Below are 22,295 nucleotides of genomic sequence, written 5' to 3' on the forward strand. Positions count from 1 at the left end.
TTTCTGTAATACATTAACGTATAATACATTTGGTCCAACCTTTACCAAGAAGTGGTTTTTAGATTTAATTCACGTTAGCTATAGCAGGGCATTCTGTTCCCAGCAATGTTTACAGTTTCCTCCTTACACACACACACACACACACACACACACACACACACACACACACACACAGAGTCCCAAGCGCTCCTGGCAGAAAATCCTTGCTGAATCTATTTTCACATACTCTTCAACAGGTGTGCAGAACAGAGACAGGCTGCTTAAGGAGAGTTCATGTTCATTAGGTGTGATTTGAAGTATTACTAATGAGGTGCTGCATTTCCTGCTTTTGCACAATAAGCCTAGATGCTCCTTTCTGTTCTAAATAAAAACTACGTATTTTAAAACTTCGTTTTTAAAAAGCCAATATGCAACAATATAAAAAAAAATGGTGTTTCTGTTACTTTATCCCCCAAATCAAAGTGAGGCAAATGCTTGTGCACCAGTGGGAGGCAGGCCATCGTCAGGGTGACGGGTTAAGGATGTGCATGTGTGGGGTGCTTTTCTATTCTCCAAACATCACTCTCTAGAGGGGGAGGAATTTAGCTGAATATTCCCACAGCTAAACCCTCTTTAAGACCTTAGCAGTAGACCAAGTGTTGGGACATCTGGTTTCGGATCCTATCCCTATCTATTCTAGGCCATCTTGAGCATGTCACCTAACCATGCAGGGTGTCAGTTTCCCTAATCTAGGAAATTAAGATGAGGCTAATAGCTAATATCCCGCCTGTCTCGCCGGGTTGCTGTGAAGGTCATTTCTCGTAGCCTACATAAAACAAAACAGCCTGTTGCTCCAGCCCTGCTTCAGTTTTCTCCCTAGCGCTTGGCAACACCTGCCATGGGTTTATTTGTTTATTGTTCATCTTTGTGCTCATCGGCTGGAGCAGTGCCTGCCCTGTAGTGAGTGTTCAATCCATATCTGTTGATTACATTAATCTTAGGAGGCAATGCATATGAAAACACGAGGTACTTTTCTGAGTGCTTTGAACATGAAAGGTGACATGATATTTTTTCTAATAAAAATTTTCCCATTGACCAAAATGAATTGAACTTTGGAGGGAAAAGAGACTGATTACCAGTATATCTTTTCCTTTCCCAAAGAATTAGTTTCCTTTAGGGGCTGAGGAAGTAGATCAGGAAATCGTTTTCCTGACATTTTAGATATTTTCAGAGGGCTGGAGACTGTTGTTAAGTGCTACCAGTCTTATCTCTCCTCTTGTAGAAACTTAGAGTTGGAAAGACTTTATCAAAGGTCATGGGTTAATAGCCTCCACCTCATGCTTGATTCTCTTCTTGGTTTATTGGTATCATGTGTGTATTATACAAAGGATGTTATTTCCTGAACATTGTAGGTTGTCCTGTCATGTCTACCTTTATTAAGTGTTTTGCTTCTTTCTTGGCTGTGTGAGTTGTGTTACCTCCCCTGTATTAACCGACTAAAAAGACAATGAGAGAAATGGACATTGGAATATATGCCAATTTGGGTTGCCTCATATAAAACATGACCCATTTATTCAACAAAAATACTTCTTGAGTACTTCCGATATGTGAGGCCTTGTGGGGCAGGGGGTCTGTTTGGTTCTCTTAGGGAGACAAAGATTAATAAAGTCCATTCTTCACCCTTAAGTAGCTTATAACATGGCAGTGTATAGTATGATATAATTTTTGACAAGAGAGCCCCAGAAAGGGCCTTACTTACCTCATAGTAAGAGTAGTATTTGAATCAGGCTTTGGAGTTTCTAAAAGAGGGATAGACCGAAACATTCTAGGCAGAAAGAGCAATGCGAGCAAAGGCTCAGAGACAAGGTCGTAGAACAATGGAAGAAAAAGTGGAGTAGTCTGATTTGACTGGAATGTGGGGAAATGAGTGAGGAACCATGGGAGATGAGGCTGGGGAGGGAGAGCTGGAGCCAGATCATGGAGGACTCCATATGAGACGAGGAAGTTTGGTCTTTATTTGATAAACAGCAGAGACCTACTGGAGGTGTTGGGGAGTGCAGATCGAAGTAGAGCTTTAGGGACGTGAATGTGATATGCAGGGTGGGCCAGAGGACAAGAGACCAGCTGTGAGGTGATAAGGGTCCAAATATGGTGGAAGTGAAGAGTAAGGGCAGTGGATGAAGTCAAGAGCTGTTACAGAGATAAATTGATAGGATTTTGTGATTGATTGTGGAAGGTTAAGGACAGAGTCGAGCATTCAGTCATTCGTTTGATAATGTGATAAATTGTTATTGAGCGTTTTCTGTACGCCCAGGCTCTGTTCCATGCCCTCGGGAGCAAATCAGACAAGGCTATGCTATTCTTGGAACTTAGTTTTTGTTGGGGAGACAGATAATAAACAAGTAAAGAAATGAATCATTACAGATAATGATATGTGCATTAAAGACAATATGGCCTAGGTACTCGAGAGGTTGTGGTGCTCTAACGTGGTAAGAGACTAAACCTAGGGAATACAGAAGAATCAGAGGCTACACGCTGTCTAGATATTCGGTGTCTTAAATAGGCTTTTATCAAGCACTAAATTATAATCTTTAAAAGGACCCATAATGCAGATATTCTGAGTTACTTAAAAGCCAGTATCACTCTGTTGAGAGATTTTGCCAGTCTTCGATTTTCACATAGGCAGGAGTCCAGCACATTTCAGCATCGGTGTGAGTCACGGGGGCACCTGCAGATGAACCTTGCATTTGCTCCAGAAAAAAAGCCTCAGGTCTTCTCAATTCCTTGCACAAGTACTAAGTTGCAGTTCCAAAGCTCTGAGCCATGTTGATGTAGAAGAGACAACCTTTCACCTGAATTCCAGAATGCATGTTATTAATACCTCGGCCATAAAATTCCACTGATTGATAGTTTTAGGAATTAGTCTCCGATGGTTTCTCCAGGGTCATGAAATATTTTTATTTTAATGAAAATTGACCTGTTGAATGGGTTAGTTAATAATGGCCGTTGGAAGTGGTGGAGGACCTCTCAAGATCACAATGATATTGATCATCTTCTGACAATAACCATATTTTAAATTCTTTATTAGTCAAAGAGAATAAGCCTGTGGCATCATTATACAGAGGGATGCTTCTCTTACTGATTGTTTCCATATTCAGATGAGTTGTAAATTCTTTACATATTGTTCTTTACACCTAACCCTGTTTGACACAGTTCAAGATTAGGATTGCCCCATTATATGACAATTTCTGCCAACTCTGAACCCAGCAGTAGAATTTTCGATACTGGCTCTGAAGAGGCACTCCTATTCCTCAACTTCCAAAGTTTGGCCTGTGTAAGCAAGTTTGAATAAAAGATCCCTCCAGTTTCAGAGGATGAGGTCCCCTCTCTACTGTTCAAGGCCAGTCCCTGTCCCTGTGACTCTGACCCCACCCATGCCTTCCAGCCTTCTCTAGAACTTCACTCTCGCAGTTTTCCTCTCACTTTTCTGGTCTGTCAGTCTTTCCCTTTGCATCCTGGTTCCTTCCCCTCAGCCTATAAACACTCCCAAAGCCTCTCCCATTCTAACAAGCCCTCACTTGAGCCCACATCACCAGCTAGTCTAACCTCTCTTCTCCTGCCATTGAAACTTGTGAAGAGTAGCCTTTACTCATCATCGCCACCTGCATGCCTCCCACCCACTTCCCCATCCTTGCAGCCTGACTCTGCATCCTCACCTCTCCGCTGACATTCTCATGGTAAGATCCTCTGTGATGTCAAACTGCCGAATTTATCGGACATTGTTTTACTTCTTATCGCACCGAACCTCTCTGCTGTATTTGATACTGTTGATTCCTCCCTAATTCTTGCAGCTCTTCTCTTCCTTGGCTTAATGCTCCGTATATCTCCGATCATTCCTTCTCTTCCATTTCCGGCACCTCTCCCAGGTTCTGTACGTGGCCCATGTTCCTGTCGTTCGACACACTCTCCCTGGGTGATGTCACCCATTCTCTCAGTACTCTTGAATCTGTATCTCCAGCCTGGAACACTCCTTAATATTCCGCAGCTTGCCAGTCATCTCTAGCTGGGTTTCCCACAGGTAACTCAGTGTGTTTCATATTGAAGTCGTTTCTCCTCTCAAACCTCCTTCTTTCATCAGCTGTTTTAGTGGATGACACCACCCAAATTCTAGATATCATTATCGACTCCCCAATTTTCTGCAGTTCTTAGGGGCTACCAACCTTAAGGAGCTGTCAGTAGAATGTTGCATATTTTTATAAGTAAGAAAATATTGTGGCGCAGAAATCTGAATTGCTCAGATTCCCTAAGCTAGTGTGGGGCAGAGCCAGATTTCAGGCGCGGGGATGTGTGATTTAATGTTCATGATCTTTCGGCCATACCATGCTGTCTCTCTAGCGTATACTGCAGACTCATTTTTTGTTTTTGTGTTCTGTCGCTTTTAGATAATTTTCTAGCATTTTACGCTGCCTCAATATGAAGTTACTCCATGGTGTTTTGAGGTTTTTTGTTTTCTTTTCTTTTTTAGTGTATTTGTCTCAGGCTGTATCTTTAGCATGGTATCTAAGACACAGAAAAGATGAGAAGACTTTTCAAACTACAACAAATAATTCTTATGGGCGGATGAGCTAAAGGGTGGAAAAGGTCGATTAGACACTGAGCAGAAAGTTGCGTATAGTTATAGGTTAGTTGTCTGATCATTTCTTCATGTCTAAGAGATTAATTCATGTGTTCAGTAAACATGTATGAATCTCTACCTTTGCCAGATGGGCATCAGATTATGCACTCTACTCGCTAAGCTGAGAAACAGTAGTTGGAAGCCATAGCCCTGCTTTAAGGACCTCAGGGTCCAGTGAGAGATAAAGATGTGTACATAAAAATGACAACACTATGTGAACTGCTCTAACCGAATTAAGTGCCAAGCAGAGACACACAGGAAGGAAGGATAATTCTGTTTAAGAGAGTTGAATGGGGCCATCTGCAGAGAGGAGGTGATAGTTGAGCTGGACCTTAAAGTATTAAAATATGGTTAAAAATTTCACCTGTTGCAAAAGAGAAGAAAGAGCAGTTCGGGTAAAAAGACTGGTACATGCAAAGGCAGAGGGGCATGGGAAGGACTGAATTGTTTCAGACAGTGGGTTTGGTTGTGACGAGAGCATGGAGTGTGGTTTGCTGTGGCTCCCGTCGAGAGGCAGATTGGATCCCAATGTGTGTGTACTAAGCCGTGTTTATTTTCTCCCACTTCCAGAGTTCTTAGGTCTGACATAAGCTCTGGGGCCCATCTTGAGCCATTCAGTGCAGCCATACAGGTGTCTCCTAGTGACTCTGGATACTTGGTCTAGCTTATCCTATGGTCTTGTGCCAAGTGTGTGAGTACTAACATGAATGGTAGCCCTTGGGGTTTCCTCATGGCCACCCCATGTTGGGAGCCAGAGAGCAGGAGTGACAGTAGTCTGTGTGATGGCCGCAGCAGCATCCTAATCACGTCCGTTGAGGGTTCGTTCTGTGCCAGACACTGTAGCGAGGACTTTTGGTGAATCTTCATTTAATTCTCATAACCTGATGAAGTAGGTACTATTAATCAATATCCCTATTTTATCAATAAGAAAACCGAGCCTTAACAACCTAGAGAAGTCGACAAAGATCATGACAGCTAATAAGCAATGGAGCTGTGCCTTGAATCCAGGTCTTTGTGGCCTCAGAGCCTCTATAGAAAACACTCTGCTCTTTCTAAGAGAGAGGAAAGCAAGAATATAGAATATTCTGGAATATGAATACAGTGACTAAGGGGGTTAATATGCTTTATATAACAAACGTGCATTTTGCTTTACCCCAGAGCAGCTGCAGTCTGTGTACCCTAAGAGGGTAAAGGGGAAAGAGATCAAAGGCAAATTCATATTGAAGGGCAGCAAGGAAGAGTGGCCATGTAGGAGGTTCAGGGCCGCCCAGCCTCTAGGGAGCAGCGTCATGCTGGCTCAGCCTGGAGCAGGTGCATGGCGCTGCTGTTCTGCCAGGTATGGCTTCCCGTGACCAGGATGTGGGCAGGAAGGGGGTCAGCTGCTCCAAATGTGGGTTGGAGGGCATGCGGTTACAAGGTCAAACCAAATGAGCAAGTGTGTGCAGAAGCACCTGGAAAACAATAAGCCACAGGTGCATGTGGTGCCAACATTACCTTCATCCAGCTTCACTTGGGAAAAAGGCCACAGCCATAACCAGCTGCTGTGATCTCCGAGGGATGTGCAGGGGTTTCCCTTTTGCCAGAGTTAAAGGTATTAAGTAAGAGAGATTGCTTCATTGACCCAAGGATTGGACCGGATGACCTGGTGTGAGAAAAAGCATTCAGGACCAGACGCCGGGAGACCTGGCCCCTAGTAACTCTCAGCTCTGTGGTGTTAGTGTGAGCAGAGGTGTCTGTGCGTGGTCTCTTGGCTGTAAAGTGAGGGTTAGATTTTTTGAAGCTTTTTGAAAACTGCCTTATAAGAGCACAGGCTTTGGAGTTAGACCGCCTTGGCTCAGTTCTAAGTTTTGCCACTTAATAAATAATGTTGTGGTTCTTGGGAAAGTTACCTGACTTTCCGCCTCAGTTTCATCATCTGGAAAATAGTACCTACCTACCTCATGAAGTGGTTGCTGTGAGACAGATACTGAATGGGCGTCTTAGTAGGCTGCCTGCCACGGAGTAAATGCTTAATGTTCAATGTTGGTCCTCAGATAGGCTCATAGGTACAACTGTCAATGATCAAAAGCAGTAAAAACATTAATATGAGATTTAGATGTCCGTCTTGCCTAATCCTCGGTGTAGTGGAATAGAGACTTGGAAGACGAGGGCTCTAAATATTCATAGTTCGGGACCCCTGGGTGGCTCAGTCAGTTAAGCGTCCAACCCTTGATTTGGCTCAGGTCTTGATCTCAGGGTTGTGAGTTCAAGCGCCGTGTTTGTGGAGCCTACTTAAAAAATAACAAAAGAAAATAAAATAAAAAATATTCATAGTTCAAATGAAAGTATAGCCTAAAGGAAAAAAAATTTGTCCATGTTTCATGTCCTGCTTTAGTTCAGTATTTTTAAAAGGCAGCTGAGTGCCAGGACACAGGTACTGAAGAAATTCAGGCCAGTTGTGCCTTTGCTGGAGCCTTTCCTGAGGCCCATGGGACTGTAATCGTGGTTTCACTTGAGGGGCCCACTAAGCAGATTAGCATTAAGAACGGCATCCAGACTCTTTTCAACACGGGGTAGTCGTTTGACAGTGCAGGTCATTTCTGTCCCAACAGCTTCCCCGTCTGAAGTAGAATCTGTTTAGATTCAGCATTAGATGTTCCTTTATTAAACTGGGGGAACTTGGAAGGGACATTGATTTGCCGCCCGCTGTATGGGCTCTGTAGATAGTCACTCGGAGGTGAATGCCAGATCGCTGTTGACGAGCGGACGGCGGGCTGCTGCTGCTGTCGCTGGTGTGGCTGCTCTGCAGATCGGCTGTATTCAGATTGTCATCGGACAGAGAACTGTGCGTGCACTCTGAAGCCAACAGGCAGAGAGAATGTGCCCTTCGTAGAAGTTACCAGAATTAACAATTTATAGTTAGGCGGGAAAGAGCTAACAACTAATGTAAGTCAAACTGGCCAGTTGCCTGGTTCAGAGGGAGTACGAAAGGTCCGCGAGAAGACGGTGTATATATGAGGTTGAGACAGGCAAGAACTGAAGGGGAGAGAAGTCAGCTAAAAACAAGAGGGTCAGGGGGTTCTAGAGACCAAAACAGTTAAGATCCAGGGGCCAAACTCGGGGAGACAGTCACAAGTCAGTGTCTGTAACAGCTCGAGCTAGATAGACTCAAAGGACATTGGTTCCCAACTTCCCTCTTGTAGATTGGCTCAGTCCCTGGGCGCCTTGGTGTTCATTATAGCCAGAGGTCATTAGGTACATGAGGGTTACTTTTGCCCTAATGGAGAGGAAGGACTCAGTTGAAGGGAGAGCCACTCTGCTGGGCTGTGTGTCCCACAGCAAACCAGGGGCTGGACAATAAACCTTTCTCTAAGAAGCTTTCTGGTCTGTGATCTATTCCAGCCCTGCATCGAGTACTCTTCTCCGTAACGTCTTTTCGTATCTGTGTACCCTTTATTATTTTAACCTACACTTTTTGTATGATTAAAAGAATCTGATCCTGAGGTGGGGCGAGGGTGACAACATGCCATTATATTGGCCGCACTGCAGTACTTTGGTACCTACGTGCATTTATTGGACCGCATTTGCAGGATGCTAGGATTTGTGCGGTGTGTGTACGAATGTGCTTGTCCCTGACGTGCGCAGTGTCTCTTCCCCTCACAGTAGACCCTGAAGAAAATACATCTTATCCTGAATTAGCAGTGGCAAAGCTCCTCCATCCTGTGCTCCAAGCCCCACGTTGCTAATTAGAAATGAAAAGCCTGTGCTTTTCAGAAGGTTCATTTTATGCCGGCATGACATATTTATGAAAACTGTGCCATAACTCGGTAAGAGCTGTTCCACTGCTCTTAATGGGCCTTGTGCTCAAACGCGTTCAGTGGCTGTTATTATAAACTGATATTTCCCCTTGGGCAATAAACCACAATTCAATTTCAATTTTCCTTTTAACTCATTTACTTCACAAAGATCTAATTTAAGACAGATTAGGTAAAATATTATTGGACTTCATGGACACCAAGTGATTCTTGCTTAAGAAGTATTCTTGTAAGAATCCAAAGCTTGCTGTCCTTCCCATTCAGTCTTCCTGGGCTTTGAAAATCAATCCAGTGTTGAACAAGGGACAAAACTCCTTTTCTAGATTCTCATCAGCAGTTTAATGACGATTACTGAGATTTTATTGGCCACGCATATGGCTTTAAAGTGCTTTAAATATATATTTTTTAAAGCCAGCCCCTCACCAGTCATCCCCATTCATTTTCTCTCTGCTCTTCACTGTTCTGGCAGGAACGGGGCATAGAAGCAGGGGAGACAGGGCGGGGTGGGGTGGGAGCAGCCCTTGGTGCACTTCTGCCCTGGGACTGCTCCGTGCTGCCCTCTGCCCACAGAAATATGGTTTTCAGGGTAGTATCACAGCTGTGGACCCTGGACTCGACAAAGTATCACATTGAAGGAGCAAAACAACCAATTCAGGAGAGTTCTACCAAGACGTAATGTGAAAGAATAAATAATATTAGGCTTTCTCCTCAAAGGTATGGCACTTCATCTCGGATGTTCCCGCATATTTTCTAAACCACAGAATCACAGATATCAGAGCAGGAAAGGGCCTGGGCACGCCCATCAGGCAGCCCTCTCTCTCATTTCATAGACGAGGGAAATGAGATCCAGGGAGAGCGGCTCACCCAGGCCATACAGCTAGCAGAGGCAGGTGAAGCAGGGGAATCTAAGTGTTTGAAGATAGGTGTTTGAATCCCCCCCTCCCCTGTTTTAGTGACCTGGAAGATCACTGGCAGTCCCCAGTCCTGGTGAGCACAGATTCCCCTGCAGCTTATTGAATCCCTAACCTCTGGGGTGGGACTCGTGAAGCTGTACTTCTTACAGAAGCGGCTCGGATAACTCCTATGCGGCCCGTCGGGCCTAGGTCCGGAACTGGTGTTCGTGTGTGACAGGGGTCACCCAGCTGTGCCCCGTGGGTCAGATCATCTCTGCCATTTGTTGTTGGATAGCCCGTGGGTTCAGAAGGGCTTATACACTTTTAAATGGTTATGGAAAAGTCAAAGGAAGGATAGTATTTTGTGATGTGTAAAAATTATATGAAACTTAAATTTCCTTGTCCACAAATAAAGTTTTGCTGGAACACAGACACTCTTAACTTGTTTACGTGCTGTCTGTGGGGACTTGTGCACCACAGCGGCGGGTTGAGTTGACTGTGCAGCCCACAGAGCCTACAGTATTTACTGCGGCTCTTTACAAAGGAGAGCTGCTGGCCCGAGACATGCTATGCTGTTTGTCACGTAAGCCCTGTAAGTGCCAGCATCAAAAGGGAGATTCCTGAACTTCGAGTACTTGTCTTAGTCCAAACACTGTCTTGTTTTATGCTAAAGGTGCAGTTATGAAAGTGGCACCTGGGTGCCGCAGTCGGTTAAGTGTCCGCCTTTGGCTCAGGTCATGGTGCCAGGGGTCCTGGGATCCAGCCCCACATGGGGCTCCCTGCTCAGCGGGGAGTCTGCTTCTCCCTTTGCCCCTCCCCCCTACTCATGCTCCCCCTCTCTCCAATAAATAAATAAAATCTTTAAGAAAAGAGGCAGTTATGAAAAACTGCATATAAATTAAGCATACGTACTAATTATTTTAACAATAAAGTATATTTTATTGTAATACAGCCTGCTACTGGAAGAATGGACGATTCATGTTCACTGCAGGCGGTTTTGTGTGGACCATGTGTTTATTTCTCTTTGAGGAGAAAAAAGATACCTTCTTTTTTACCTGATGAAGATCTAGGATGTAAATATTTAGAAAGGAGTGCTGATAAACTATTTTTACTCTATGTGCACTCAATACCTAAATTAACTATGAAATTTCTACTTCACACATAAAACATAAAACATTCTTTTTTATTCTTTTCAGATTTTTATTTACTTTTTTGGCAGAGAGAACACGAGCAGGGGAGCGGCAGAGGGAGAGGGAGAAGCGGACTCCCTGCTGAGCAAGGAGCCCGACGTGGGACTCGATCCCAGGACCCTGGGATCATGACCTGAGCCGAAGGCAGCTGCTTAACCATTTGAGCCACCCAGGCGCTCCACATCAAACGTTCTTAATAAAGCCTTTATACCTATAAAACCATAGTTTTTAAATTCACCAGAGATCCCTACTTTCCTTGCCAGCTCCTCACTTACTAATTCAGAACCCTCTGTGCCTCCTGGCTTTTCTTCAGCCAAGGCTCACAGTTTCCGTTTCTTCCTGTCTTCTTTTTCTTTTGCCTCTTCTCCTTGTCCCTCACCTCAGACATGTAAGCATTTGTTCGCTAACCAGGCCGCAGATAGTCGTTAATGTGCAGACGCTGACTCCGCGGTCGGAAGGGCCCTCAGTGGTACTTCCGGACCCGTCTTTCCACCGGGATCAAACTCAGAGATCAGACGAAGGGTGTGGAGCACACCACTTTTAAAAGTCCCGTTCCCTGTCTTCCTCGAAGGCAGGTGGGTGATTCTGTAAAGGCCTGGCCTGGTGGTGTTTAGATCCTGGGACGTGGGCCAGTGCTTCTTTCATTGCTGCTTAGGCTTTTATGTCGTGTGCCCCAGGGGCTCAAATTTCCCATTCACCAACGAATCCGTCCCCCATACCAGTTTCATTCTCTGCCACACGGCCCCTGAACAGCCTCTCAGTTTGGCACAGGAGAAGCTGTAAAGAGGCTCTAAACTTGGCAAAATATACTGCTCTTTGCTGCGTGACCTTTGATAGGTGGTGTCCCTCTCCTGAGCTTTTGTAAAGTGCATAGAGGATAATAACCCCTCCTTCACCCAAACTTCACAGGAATATTAGGAGGTTGAATGAGGAGGTTATTTAAAAGGCTTGGCATTTTCATAGAGGGAGTTGCTATAGAAACCCAGAGGCAGACAAGTACTTTGGAGAGGAGGTTTCTGGAAAGTCCCGGGGTCTTTGTTTCTTTGGGTAGCCAAAATATGGAAGATCTGGCCTTTGACCTGTTTCAGCTTAACCCTTTTGCATTCAGCTCCCTTTTGCATTAAGAATCGGCTTTCCTGCAGTCCTGCAGCATGCCCCGCCAGAGCCAGTGCCCTCTAGTAACAGGAAGAACATTATCACGGTGCAGTCTCGAACACTAGGGAGGGTGAACTGAGCATTTCCAGAATGTATATCTGGCTCAACGCCAGCACCGCTTTTCTACTGGGAGAAAGGCATGACTGCCAGATTAGGAAAGGAAAGACTAGATGATGAGAGGAAAGGATCTTTAAAAAAGAAATCTGTTGGCAGCTGTTTATTGGGAGTGCGTGGCTTGGGTTTGGGTTATAGGAACTATGGGAAGAAATGTGAGACTGAGTCCTGTCCTCTGAGAGTGTAAAACTTAGTTTCGGGGGTAACTGGATGGAGTAGAGGGAGGGTTAAAAAAAAAAAAAAGTCTTAGAGTGGAATGAAAGGCACAAAGTCCAAGTATAAATAGGAATTCAGAAAAGGGAGAGCTCAGAGTAATTGGGAATATTTCATTAAAAAGTGGGACCTCAGGACCAATTTCAAAATCATGCTTCCTCTGTGGGAAGAGGGGATGTGCTTTGGAGAGCTTGCAAGAAGGAGCAGCACGGTAAGGCCTTATCTCTTCAGTAACTGATGGGTACATGGATGTTGGTGGTATCATTCTTTAGACCTTTGTATATGTCTTATACATCTTAAATGATTCATTTTTTTGTTTTGTTGCTGTGGTGTTTGTTTTTTACTGAAATATCATTCACAAGCTAGACAGTTCACCATTTTAAAGCATGCAGTTCATTGGTGTTTTGTTCACAGGTTGTGCAGTTGTCAACACTATCTAATTCTAGAACATTCTCATCACCCCAGAGAGAGCCCTTAGCAGTGACTCCTCATCCCCCCTCTCCATTCAGCCTAGGCAACGACTAACCAACTTTCTGTCATAGATCTGCCTCTTCTGGACATTTCATGTAAATAGAGTCCTACAGTATGCGGCCTTTTGTGTCTGAATTCTTTTTAAGATTTTCAAGGTTCACCCATGTTGTGGCATGTATAATCTTTCATTTCTTTCTTTCTTTCTTTTTTTCTTGGCCCAGGTGTCTTTAGTTTTCAAGAAGTTCTTCAAATCATTCTGAAGTTCAGAATGAGTTAGGAACCATTTTTGGCTATTACTATTCTTATTTCTATTATTTGACTTGGAATAAAGCTGATTTTTAAAAATTTGTCAATAACACCTTACTGGGCACTCTTTGGATAATAATGTATATATTTTTATTATGGTAAAATATATGTAACGTAAAATTTACCATTTTAACCATTTTTAAGTGCATAATTCAGTGATACTAAATATATCCATCATGTTATACAACCCTCACCACTATCCATTTCTAGAGCTTTTTCATCTTCCCAAAAGGAAACTTATACCCATTAAACGGTCTCTCCATTTCCCCTCCTCTAGTGCCTGGTAAACTCCATTCTACTTTCTATCTCTATGAATCTGCCTATTCCAGGTTCCTCATAGAAGTGGACCTGTCCCTTCGTGTCTGTCTTATTTCACTTAGCATGATGTCTTCAGGGTTCATCCATATTGTAATATATAAATTAATCTCATTCCTTTTTAAGATTGAATAATATTCCATTATATAGAGAGACCATATTTTGTTTATTCATCCATCATTGATGGACATTTCCGGTCATTTCTACTTTTGCAGCATTTTGAATAATGCTTTTTGTGTATGAGTTTTTGTGTGAATACCTGTTTTCAGTTCTCCTGGGCACATACCTGGGAGTGGAATTGCTGGGTCATATGGTGACTCTGTGTTTAACTTTTGAAGACTGCCAAACTGTTTTCCAAAGCGGCTGCACCATTTTGCAGTCTGCCAGTAATATGTGAGTGTTCCAATTTCTCCGCATCATTGCCAGCACTTGTTCTTTTCCATGTTCTTTTTTTTTTTTTCCCATTATAATCATCCTGGTAGGTGTGAAGTGCTGTCTCATTGTGGTTTTATTTGCATTTCCTTAATGACTAATGATGTTGAACATCTTTTCATGTGCCTAGTGTCACATGAAGTTTGTCTGTCTGCCTTGTAGAAATGTCTACTTTAAAATTGGATTTTTTTTTTTTTTTTAACTTTTTACTGTTGAGTTCTAAGAGTCCTTTTCTAGTCCGGCTGCTAGGCCCTTCTTAGATTCACAATTTGCAAATATTTTTTCCCATTCTGTGGGTTTTTTTTTTTTTTAACCTTCTTGGTAGTGTCATTTATTGCACAAAATTTTGAATTTTGATGAAGTCTAATTTCTCTCTTTTTAATTTGGTTGCTTGTGCTTTAGATGTCACAAGTATGACACCATTGCCTAATTGAAAGATGTGACGATTTACACTCATGTTTTCTTCTAAGAGTTTTATCATTTTAGCTCTTACATTTAGATCTTTGATCCATTTTGAGTTAATTTTTATATAAGGTGTGAGGTAAAGGTCCAGATTCATTCTTTTGCATGTAGTTGTCCAATTGTTGCAGCACTGATTCTTGAAGGCTACTCTTTCCCCTTTGAATTGTCTTGGCACCCTTGTCAAAAATCAATTTGCATAGTTGTATGGGTTTATTTCTGAATTCTCAATTCTGTTCTGTTGATAGATATGGCTATCTTTATGCTAGTACCACAGTCTTGATTACTATAGCTTTGTAGTAAGCTTTGAAACAGGAAAGTATGAGTCCTCAAATTTGTTCTTATTTTTCAAAATTGTTTTGGCTCTTTTGGTTCCCTTGCATTTCTATATGAATTGAGTATGAATTTTTCAACTTGTTAATTTCTGCCCAAAAAGGCAGTTGAAATTTTGATTGACATTGCATTGAATTTGTAGATTAGTTTGGGGAGTATTGCCATCTTAACAGCATTACATCTTCTAATCTCTGAGCACGAGTGCTTTCCACTGGTTTAGGTCTTCTTTAATTTCTTTTGATGATGTTTTGTAGTTTTCAGTGTACAAGTCTTATACTTCTTTTATTACATTTATTCCTAGGTATTTTGTTCTTTTGGATGCTCTTGTAAATGGAGTTGTTTTCTTAATTTCCTAATTTTTGGATTGTTTATTGCTAGTGTATGGAAATACAACTGATTTTTGTATATTGATCTTGTATCTTGAAACCGTACTGAACTTGTTTATGAGCTCTGATAGTTTTGTGTGTATGTATTCCTTAGAGTTTTCCATATATAGGATCATTTCATCTGCAAATAAAAATAGTTTTACTTGGGGCGCCTGGGTAGCGCAGTCGTTAAGCGTCTGCCTTCAGCCCAGGGCGTGATCCCGGCGTTCCGGGATCGAGTCCCACATCTGGCTCCTCCGCTGGGAGACTGCTTCTTCCTCTCCCACTCCCCTGCTGTGTTCCCTCTCTCACTGGCTGTCTCTCTGTCAAATAAATAAATAAATAATCTTAAAAAAAAAAAAGTTTTACTTGCTTAATTGCCTTGCCTAGAACAACCAGTACAGTGTTGAATAGAAGTGGTGAGAGGGACATCCTTGTCTTGTTCCTAATTTTAGGGAGAAAGCTTTCAGTCTTATCATTAAATGTGATATTAGCATGTGGATTTTTCATAGATGCTCTTTATCAGGTTAAGGAAGTTCCCTTCTATTTCTAGTTGGTTGGGTGTTTTTATTATAAAAGAGTATTGGACTTTGTTGAATGCTTTTTCTGCATCTGTTGAGATCGTCTAGTGGTTATTGCCTTTATTTTATTAGTATGTTGCATTGCATCAATTGATTGTCACATGTTAAACCATCTTTGCATTTCTGGGATAAATCCCACTTGATCATGGTGTATAATCCTTTATATATGCTGGATTCAGTTTGCTGGTATTTTGTTGAGGCTTTTGTGTCTATATTCATAAGGGATATTATGGTTTTGATTTTTCTTCTCGTGATGTCTTTGTCTGATTTTATATTAGGGCAATACTGGCCTTACAGATGAGTTGGGAAGTGTGTCCTCTTCTATTTTTTGGAAGAGTTTGCAAAGGATTGGTATTAATTCTTTAAACATTTGGTAGAATTCATCAGTGAAGCCATCTGGTCTGGGCTTTTCTTTGTGGGGGTTCATTTTTTTAATGCAAGGTGCAGAAGAGTATTTATAGTACAATCCCATCTGAGAGAGAAAGAGAGTCTTTTTAAGGCTGTATCTGTGTGCGTGTATTTACACAGAAGAGTTCTGAAAAGATGCACAAAAAAAGATATATAAGCAACAAAGGTTATCTTTGGGTAATGAGATAGAACTTAAGTCTTCTGTGCCTTATATATAATTACAAGCATGTATTGCTTGACTTTTTTTTTTTTAAGAGCCTACTAAGAACGGCTAATCTTTGGCCATTTGCTCTTTTATCCGCACAGTGAGGTGCTAGTGCTGTGTGCTTGCTACTGGCCTTGTCTCCTTAGGAGCTCAGTCTCCTAGGCCCCTGCACCTCCAGCTTCATGGTCCGTGGCACCCCTTCTCTGTTTCTCCTCCATCAACACCGAATTACCTGTCAGTTCCCTGAGAACGACCCACAGTTATGTGCTACTGGGCCTCTGTACATTCCATTCTATTCCCTTTCCCTGCCAGCCTTCATCCTTTATCTGCCAGCCCTTCCCTTGTATCCTTGAAACCCTTTCCAAATACTAGTTACCTTTGTGAACACCTTCCAGCTCACTCTTCTCCCCTTCATTCTCTACCCAAGGGGAGAAAACACTCTCCCTCCTGTTGCCTCTCGTTCATTACACATATTTTCGTTATTGAACTTTGTATTTACCCTGCATCGTAATTACTAGTTCGCATATATGTCTTCCCTAAAAGTACAGTTTTATCCAATTTTGTATCGCAGAGTTTAGCACAAAGTAGATGCTCAAAAGTACTTTGATGGAATTGAGTTCATGAGACAAGAAAAGGCATTGTGGGTAGTATGAGCAATGTGAGCAAAGGCCAAAGTTACGAGTTACTATAATATGTACTGGTTTGGCAAGACAGGAAGATTCATGTTGGGAAATATGGTTGAATGATTTTGGCAAGGCCGATTGATCATGGAAGCCCCTAAAAGCCGGTAGAGTAGACTTGGTCAGTAAATACTGGCAGAATAAACAGCTCTTCTCACTTATTTCGATTCCTTGCTCAATTCTTTCTTCTCAGTAAGCGTACCCTGACCACCTCCTTTAAAACGGGTTACCTCTCCATTCACCCATCCCCTGACCCCTGCACTCTATGTCTCCCCTTCCCTCATCTTCCTCCTTTTTCCATCGCACTTACCACGTTGTATATCATTTACTTATTCATTATGTTTTTTTATTTGTTGTCTGTCTTCCCCATTAGAATATAAGCTCCCTGCACCATGTAGCCTGTTTCCCAAGCACCTAGAACATTGCCTGGAACATAGTGGGGATATAGGAAACATTTGTTGGGTGAACAAATCCCAAGTTAATGAACTTCAGTGTCTTATCCAGAGCTGGCAGAGGACAGCCTAGGTATAGTTCAAATGGCTTTTTTCTGAAAGAAAGAAAGAGATGTATAGAAATGTGTAAAACTGCTAAGATAGTACCCACCGTATATTATGTATATAATCTGGGGCCGGGCAAGGGAGGGCGGGGAGGGAAAGAAAGCTACGGTGCCTTAAGGTTTCTTGCCTTAGAAACCAAACTAGGAAGTCGAAATTACAAGTACATTCGAGTTTATTTATTTCTTGCCTAGAAAAATGTTGTTGCGTGTGGTGATCCCATGCTTTAATAACTTCTCTTTTTCTTTCTCCACAGACCTTTGTAGTATTAAACAGAGGGAAAACTCTGTTCAGATTTAGTGCCACGCCTGCCTTGTACATTTTAAGTCCTTTTAACCTGATAAGAAGAATAGCTATTAAAATTTTGATACATTCATATCCTTTTCTACAAATGCGGAGTGAGTGCAGCATTCGCATGGTCACTGGTATATAGTGTATGTTTCTGAACTTTGACATTTGAATCGCATATTAAGTATTTTATCGGTAGTGTCGTTGACTGTCCCACCAGTCAGAAGTTTGAGTCAACATCTGCCAGCTCCTGAGCTGAGCTTCAGCAAATTCTTTTTTCCTAGGACAATATCATGGGAGTCTGGAATTTCGTTGGTATCATGAAGAGAGACAAATTAAGATGGTACCCCGTAACCGAAGTCTTACTTTTTAAAGTGCCCAGAGCTCAGTAATTTCATTCTGAAGCAAACGATTCAGTTTTTTAACACATACACACACACAAACACGAGTCCAGTATTAGAATTTTTTGGAAGGCCACTTCTTGAGTACAGAGTTGAATGAATGCTTTTAGAGATCTGCCTTGAATATTTCTGATTTCTTGAGCAGTGAGCATGGAAAGTGCCTGAGATAGTTTCTCGGATTAAATGGTCTCCTCAGTACAGAGGTTTAGATCTGGATTGCAAGCCTGATATGAGTCTTCTGTGGTATTTTTACTCCCCTTCAACAGAAAATGCCAATTTATTCCTGTGGCCTGAATTTTATATCTTATTAATATAGGGGCGTGTATGACAGATGAAAAATCATGTGATGAGTTTAGCAACTTTTCACAGTGACTTTAAATTGTATGGTTGGTGTTTAGTTTGTCAGTCTTTAGTCCGGTGCCCCGAAGGATATTGTATTCTCTGAGTAGGATGAAGAAAGTGGCAGTAGCGACTTATAAATTGGTTTGCTCAGCTCTTGCCACATTTTATTAACTCTAAGAATTTAGCAGCCCGATTCTGAAATCTGTAGTTTACAAGGAACATTGTTCTGGAATAAATAATTCACAGTGGACTTCTTCCCCTTTTGTTCAGAAGACTGTGTCTTTTTCTCTTCTAATCGGAATGTGTTCTTATTCCTGGAAGAAAAATCGAGCTGAGGTGAAGAAAAATCCAGCTGTAAGAAGTATTTTTTCTTTTAAAAATTTCATTAGTAGAGTGAAGATGGTGAATGCCATTAGCAAGAGAGAGTTAGCAACAAATGAGATATGGCTTCTGTGCTTATGAAAGTGACAGTTTGAGTTTGAGTAACTCACCTGCTGACCTAAAGGAGTTAATTTGTTTCTCAGTAGACAAGAACAGAAAGGCTGAGAAAAATCTTGGGTGGAACTGAAAAGGCGGCAAAATGGTTTGCTGTCCGTAAACATTCCCGGGCACTTTCAGAATGATCAGACGAATCTACCCCATCATCTAATTCTTAGGAGTATGGTGGTGCTTATGTCCTTGAGATCCTTACCCAACAGGCCATGACTGGTTTCCCGAATTGTTCAAATGCCACACGTAGCGGCTGTTACCTTCCCCTCTAAGGACAATTCAGCCCTTTGGAAAACTAGGGGGAAAAGTGAACCGTTACGTTCTACACCTGAAACTAATGTAACATTATGTGCCAACTGTACTGCAATTAAAAAAAAAACAAAAGTGAATCATTAATTGCATGTAGATTTTCAAATAACGAGTTATGCAAGATAAGGTAATTAACAATAAATGAGTACTGAATAATATAGATCAGATGTAATGTACTTTCTCACCTGATGACGTCGGCATCTGGTAGACTGGTAGATTTCTGGTTACTACGTGTACAGGTATTTAGAAGCTTTTTCCATAGCTGAGGCCAATGTGGCAAGAGTGGGGGGGATGTTTTACCCAAAAGAAGCAGAGCAGTGTCAGCCCTTTTGAAAGAAAGAGAGTGGCTGTCCTGCTGTGTCCACCCACAGCTCTCTGGTCAGGTGTGGGTACATACGGCAGCATTCTGTGTTCATGGTGGCTTTCACTATCGCCTCGCTGTTTCCTTGTCCTCTGTGCTTTGTCTCCTTTCAGGTTACTGACTTAATTCTCATGATACCCAATGTGAAATGTGTTTGCTTTCTGAGGAAGAAAACAGGCCAGATTTCGTGTATTCTCCCTTGACTCTTTTCTACAGTATTTAGCATGATCATTATGTGCACTATTTTGACCAACTGTGTATTCATGACTTTTAGTAATCCTCCTGAATGGTCGAAGAATGTGGAGTAAGTAGCTCATTTATTTATTTGTCTGCTTGCTTGTTTTAAAGATTCTTACACACCGAATCTTGCTTTGCACAGTTTATCCATCAAGGAAAAAAATTGGTTTTTTCCCACTCTTTACTTCACAGAGAGGGGTGAGGATCCATGTGGAATTTAGGAAATATCCTTAGAAGTCAACTCTAGAAAGAGAAAGTGCGCTCTGGAAGTTACTGCCCTTCACCTCCACCCTCTCCTGTGCTGGCCAGTGCCTTTGACTTGCTGCCCCAGCGCCATCTTGTACCCTCAGTTAGTCCCTCATGGCACTGCCTTCTTCTCCAACATGAGATTTCCTCTTTTTTTTTTTTTTTTTTTAACTTGTCTAAAGTTAGAAATAGCTCTGGGGCCTCCTCACCTGGTTCAAAATGACCACCTACTAGATGGCACCCACTACAGCATTCCAAAGTTCTTGGTTTTGTGTTTCGGTAAGTTTTCTTCAAAGCATCCCTTTCTCTTCCTGCCTTCCTTTCTCCCGCATTGGCTGTGCCCGTTTTGTTTTGTCTAGTAGTCGAAGCCACACTTCAGGCACTGTTATCTTAAAAGATTCACTGAAAGTTTCTGTCTGTTCAGAAATTACCTCAAGCTCTCCATTTCTTTGACAGGTACACATTCACAGGGATTTATACATTTGAATCACTAGTGAAAATCATTGCAAGAGGTTTCTGCATAGATGGCTTTACCTTTTTACGGGATCCGTGGAACTGGTTAGATTTCAGTGTCATCATGATGGCGTAAGTTGTCTGCTTACTTTATTGATGTTCTTGGTGTGATTACGCATGTGTGGTTGTATGCCTGGTTGCGTTCGTAAGTGTGTTTGTGGCCAGTTAGAAGAGGCATTAGTGGATAACCGTAGAAGGCCAAACGGGCCTACGCCTGTGATTCTCGCTTGTGAGGGCAATGACAGCATGTTTATGTGGGAGAAGGTAAGCCAAGGCTTCGTGAAGGTAGCAAGTGATTTTCCCATCGACGTGCTCTCGTATGTTCTCTGCCCTTACAACACTGACCAAGGTTTGCACTCTTATTACCATGGGGCCTTGGTGAAGACTTGACATGTTTTAGGTGTTAACCTTAAGCTGAAAATCAGTTTCCTGGGTATGTTAGTTATAGCACATGTAATTTCATGAGGCTGGTCCAGATGTTGCAGACTTGAGAGCACATTTGAGAGTGGAAACATGAGCCAAAGTATTCAGACTGGTTACTTCCTGAGGAAGTACTGACCAGGACTTGACACTATCGCGAGAGAGCAGCGTACCTCCACAGCAGTATGCTAGCTGCATGTATGCATCCCTGTGTCTCTTTGGGAAATGTAACTGATGATAGAAGACTTAGAGCAGACTTCATCATTTGTACTTTCGGGTGGGGAAGCACTTTGTGGTACGGTGGGGAGTAGGGGTGTTGTCTAGATTGTGTGTGTGTGTGTGCAGGTGTGTAAGAGATCGAGTACGTTTGTATATATATGGGTCTGAGCATCAGAAAGATGTGTTTCAACTGTAAAATGTGAATGAATGAACGATATGCATTGAATATTTGAAACGGAGACTTTGACTTTCTGTTATGTCAAGGCAATTTCTAGCTTTCCAACATTACGAATACGCACTGGTATTCATTTAAAATTGAAGTGTCCTTGCTGGGCACAGAGCTGGTGATAAAGTGGGCACTTAACACACTATTTGCTTCGATCCCATGATCCTGAGCCCTGCCTTTGTACGTCACTGCAAAGATATGCGTACGACTCCTGGATAAGTCATATCTACAGACATGTAGGCACTTTTGCCGTTGTCAACTAGGGAGTTATTTAATGTAAATTTGTTTTTATGGGCTTCTGCTGCAGAAATTTGCCTCCTTTTTCCTAAGAAATTGTTCACAAAGCTTGGAGACATAAGCCTTTGATAACTCCTGGCCTTTCTTTTTACTGAAAATAACGAATGGACCGAGAGTAGTCCTTCTGATTGGGGTCTACACAGCACGATGCTGATTAAGAGAGTAAGCCCTCAGAACCTCCTGGTTGGATCAGTTCTTTCGAATATTCTTTTGAATTCTCTTTGTCCAATTGAAAAAAGAAATGTGTTCTTTAAGTGTTTGTATTTTGAAATTTTCTTTTTCAACAACAAAAAGAATGAAATCATAGCTTGTGTATAAGACCCTTTCTTCCCCCCATTGTCAAACCCTCGCCCAGTGGTACCATTACAAGTTAACTTTGGTTTGATTCTGCAGGTATATAACAGAGTTTGTAAACCTAGGCAATGTTTCAGCTCTACGCACTTTCAGGGTACTGAGGGCTTTGAAAACTATTTCGGTAATCCCAGGTAAGATGGCCCGGGGTTGGTGTTAGGTGTTGGGTTAGGGCCCTGACGTGACGTATTGTACTTTTTGTTTTGTTGTGGTTTTGTTTTTTTTCCTTCGGTGTTTGTGTTCGTGTCTGTGTTTGTCATTTGTGTTTGTGTGTGACCTCCCTTACTACAGATATGTGACAGAGTTTGTGGACCTGGGCAATGTCTCAGCGCTGAGAACATTCAGGGTTCTCCGAGCTTTGAAAACTATCTCTGTAATTCCAGGTGAGAAAATTTACACACAAAACTGACTGCCTCATCTCCTCTTTCCCTTCCATTCATTTTGTCCACCACATTCTAAACCGGTGTCAGCACA

General features: G+C 42.2%; 1 protein-coding gene across 12 annotated transcripts in view; it reads left to right on the top strand.

The window, feature by feature from the left end:
- The window catches only part of SCN8A (sodium voltage-gated channel alpha subunit 8), a 176,529-nt gene that overhangs the window by 62,678 nt on the left and 91,556 nt on the right, over window positions 1–22,295 (top strand). For 7 of the 12 annotated variants that reach the window (XM_087855848.1, XM_087855856.1, XM_087855847.1 and 4 more), the window contains exons 3-6: window positions 17,379–17,496; window positions 19,526–19,616; window positions 20,252–20,380; window positions 22,113–22,204. The exons of 1 other annotated variant lie outside the window; for it this stretch is intronic. In XM_087855848.1, the coding sequence (XP_087711974.1) occupies window positions 17,379–17,496; window positions 19,526–19,616; window positions 20,252–20,380; window positions 22,113–22,204 (430 nt within the window). Of the gene's footprint in view, window positions 1–17,378; window positions 17,497–19,525; window positions 19,617–20,251; window positions 20,381–21,863; window positions 21,956–22,112; window positions 22,205–22,295 lie in introns of all 12 variants that reach the window. 4 more of the 12 variants (XM_087855849.1, XM_087855851.1, XM_087855854.1 and 1 more) reach the window with 2 other exon arrangements.

Source organism: Ursus americanus, chromosome 25 (assembly GCF_024610735.1).
Source record: "Ursus americanus isolate L20-20 chromosome 25, mUrsAme1.1.p, whole genome shotgun sequence".
Classification (NCBI taxonomy): Eukaryota; Metazoa; Chordata; class Mammalia; order Carnivora; family Ursidae; genus Ursus; species Ursus americanus.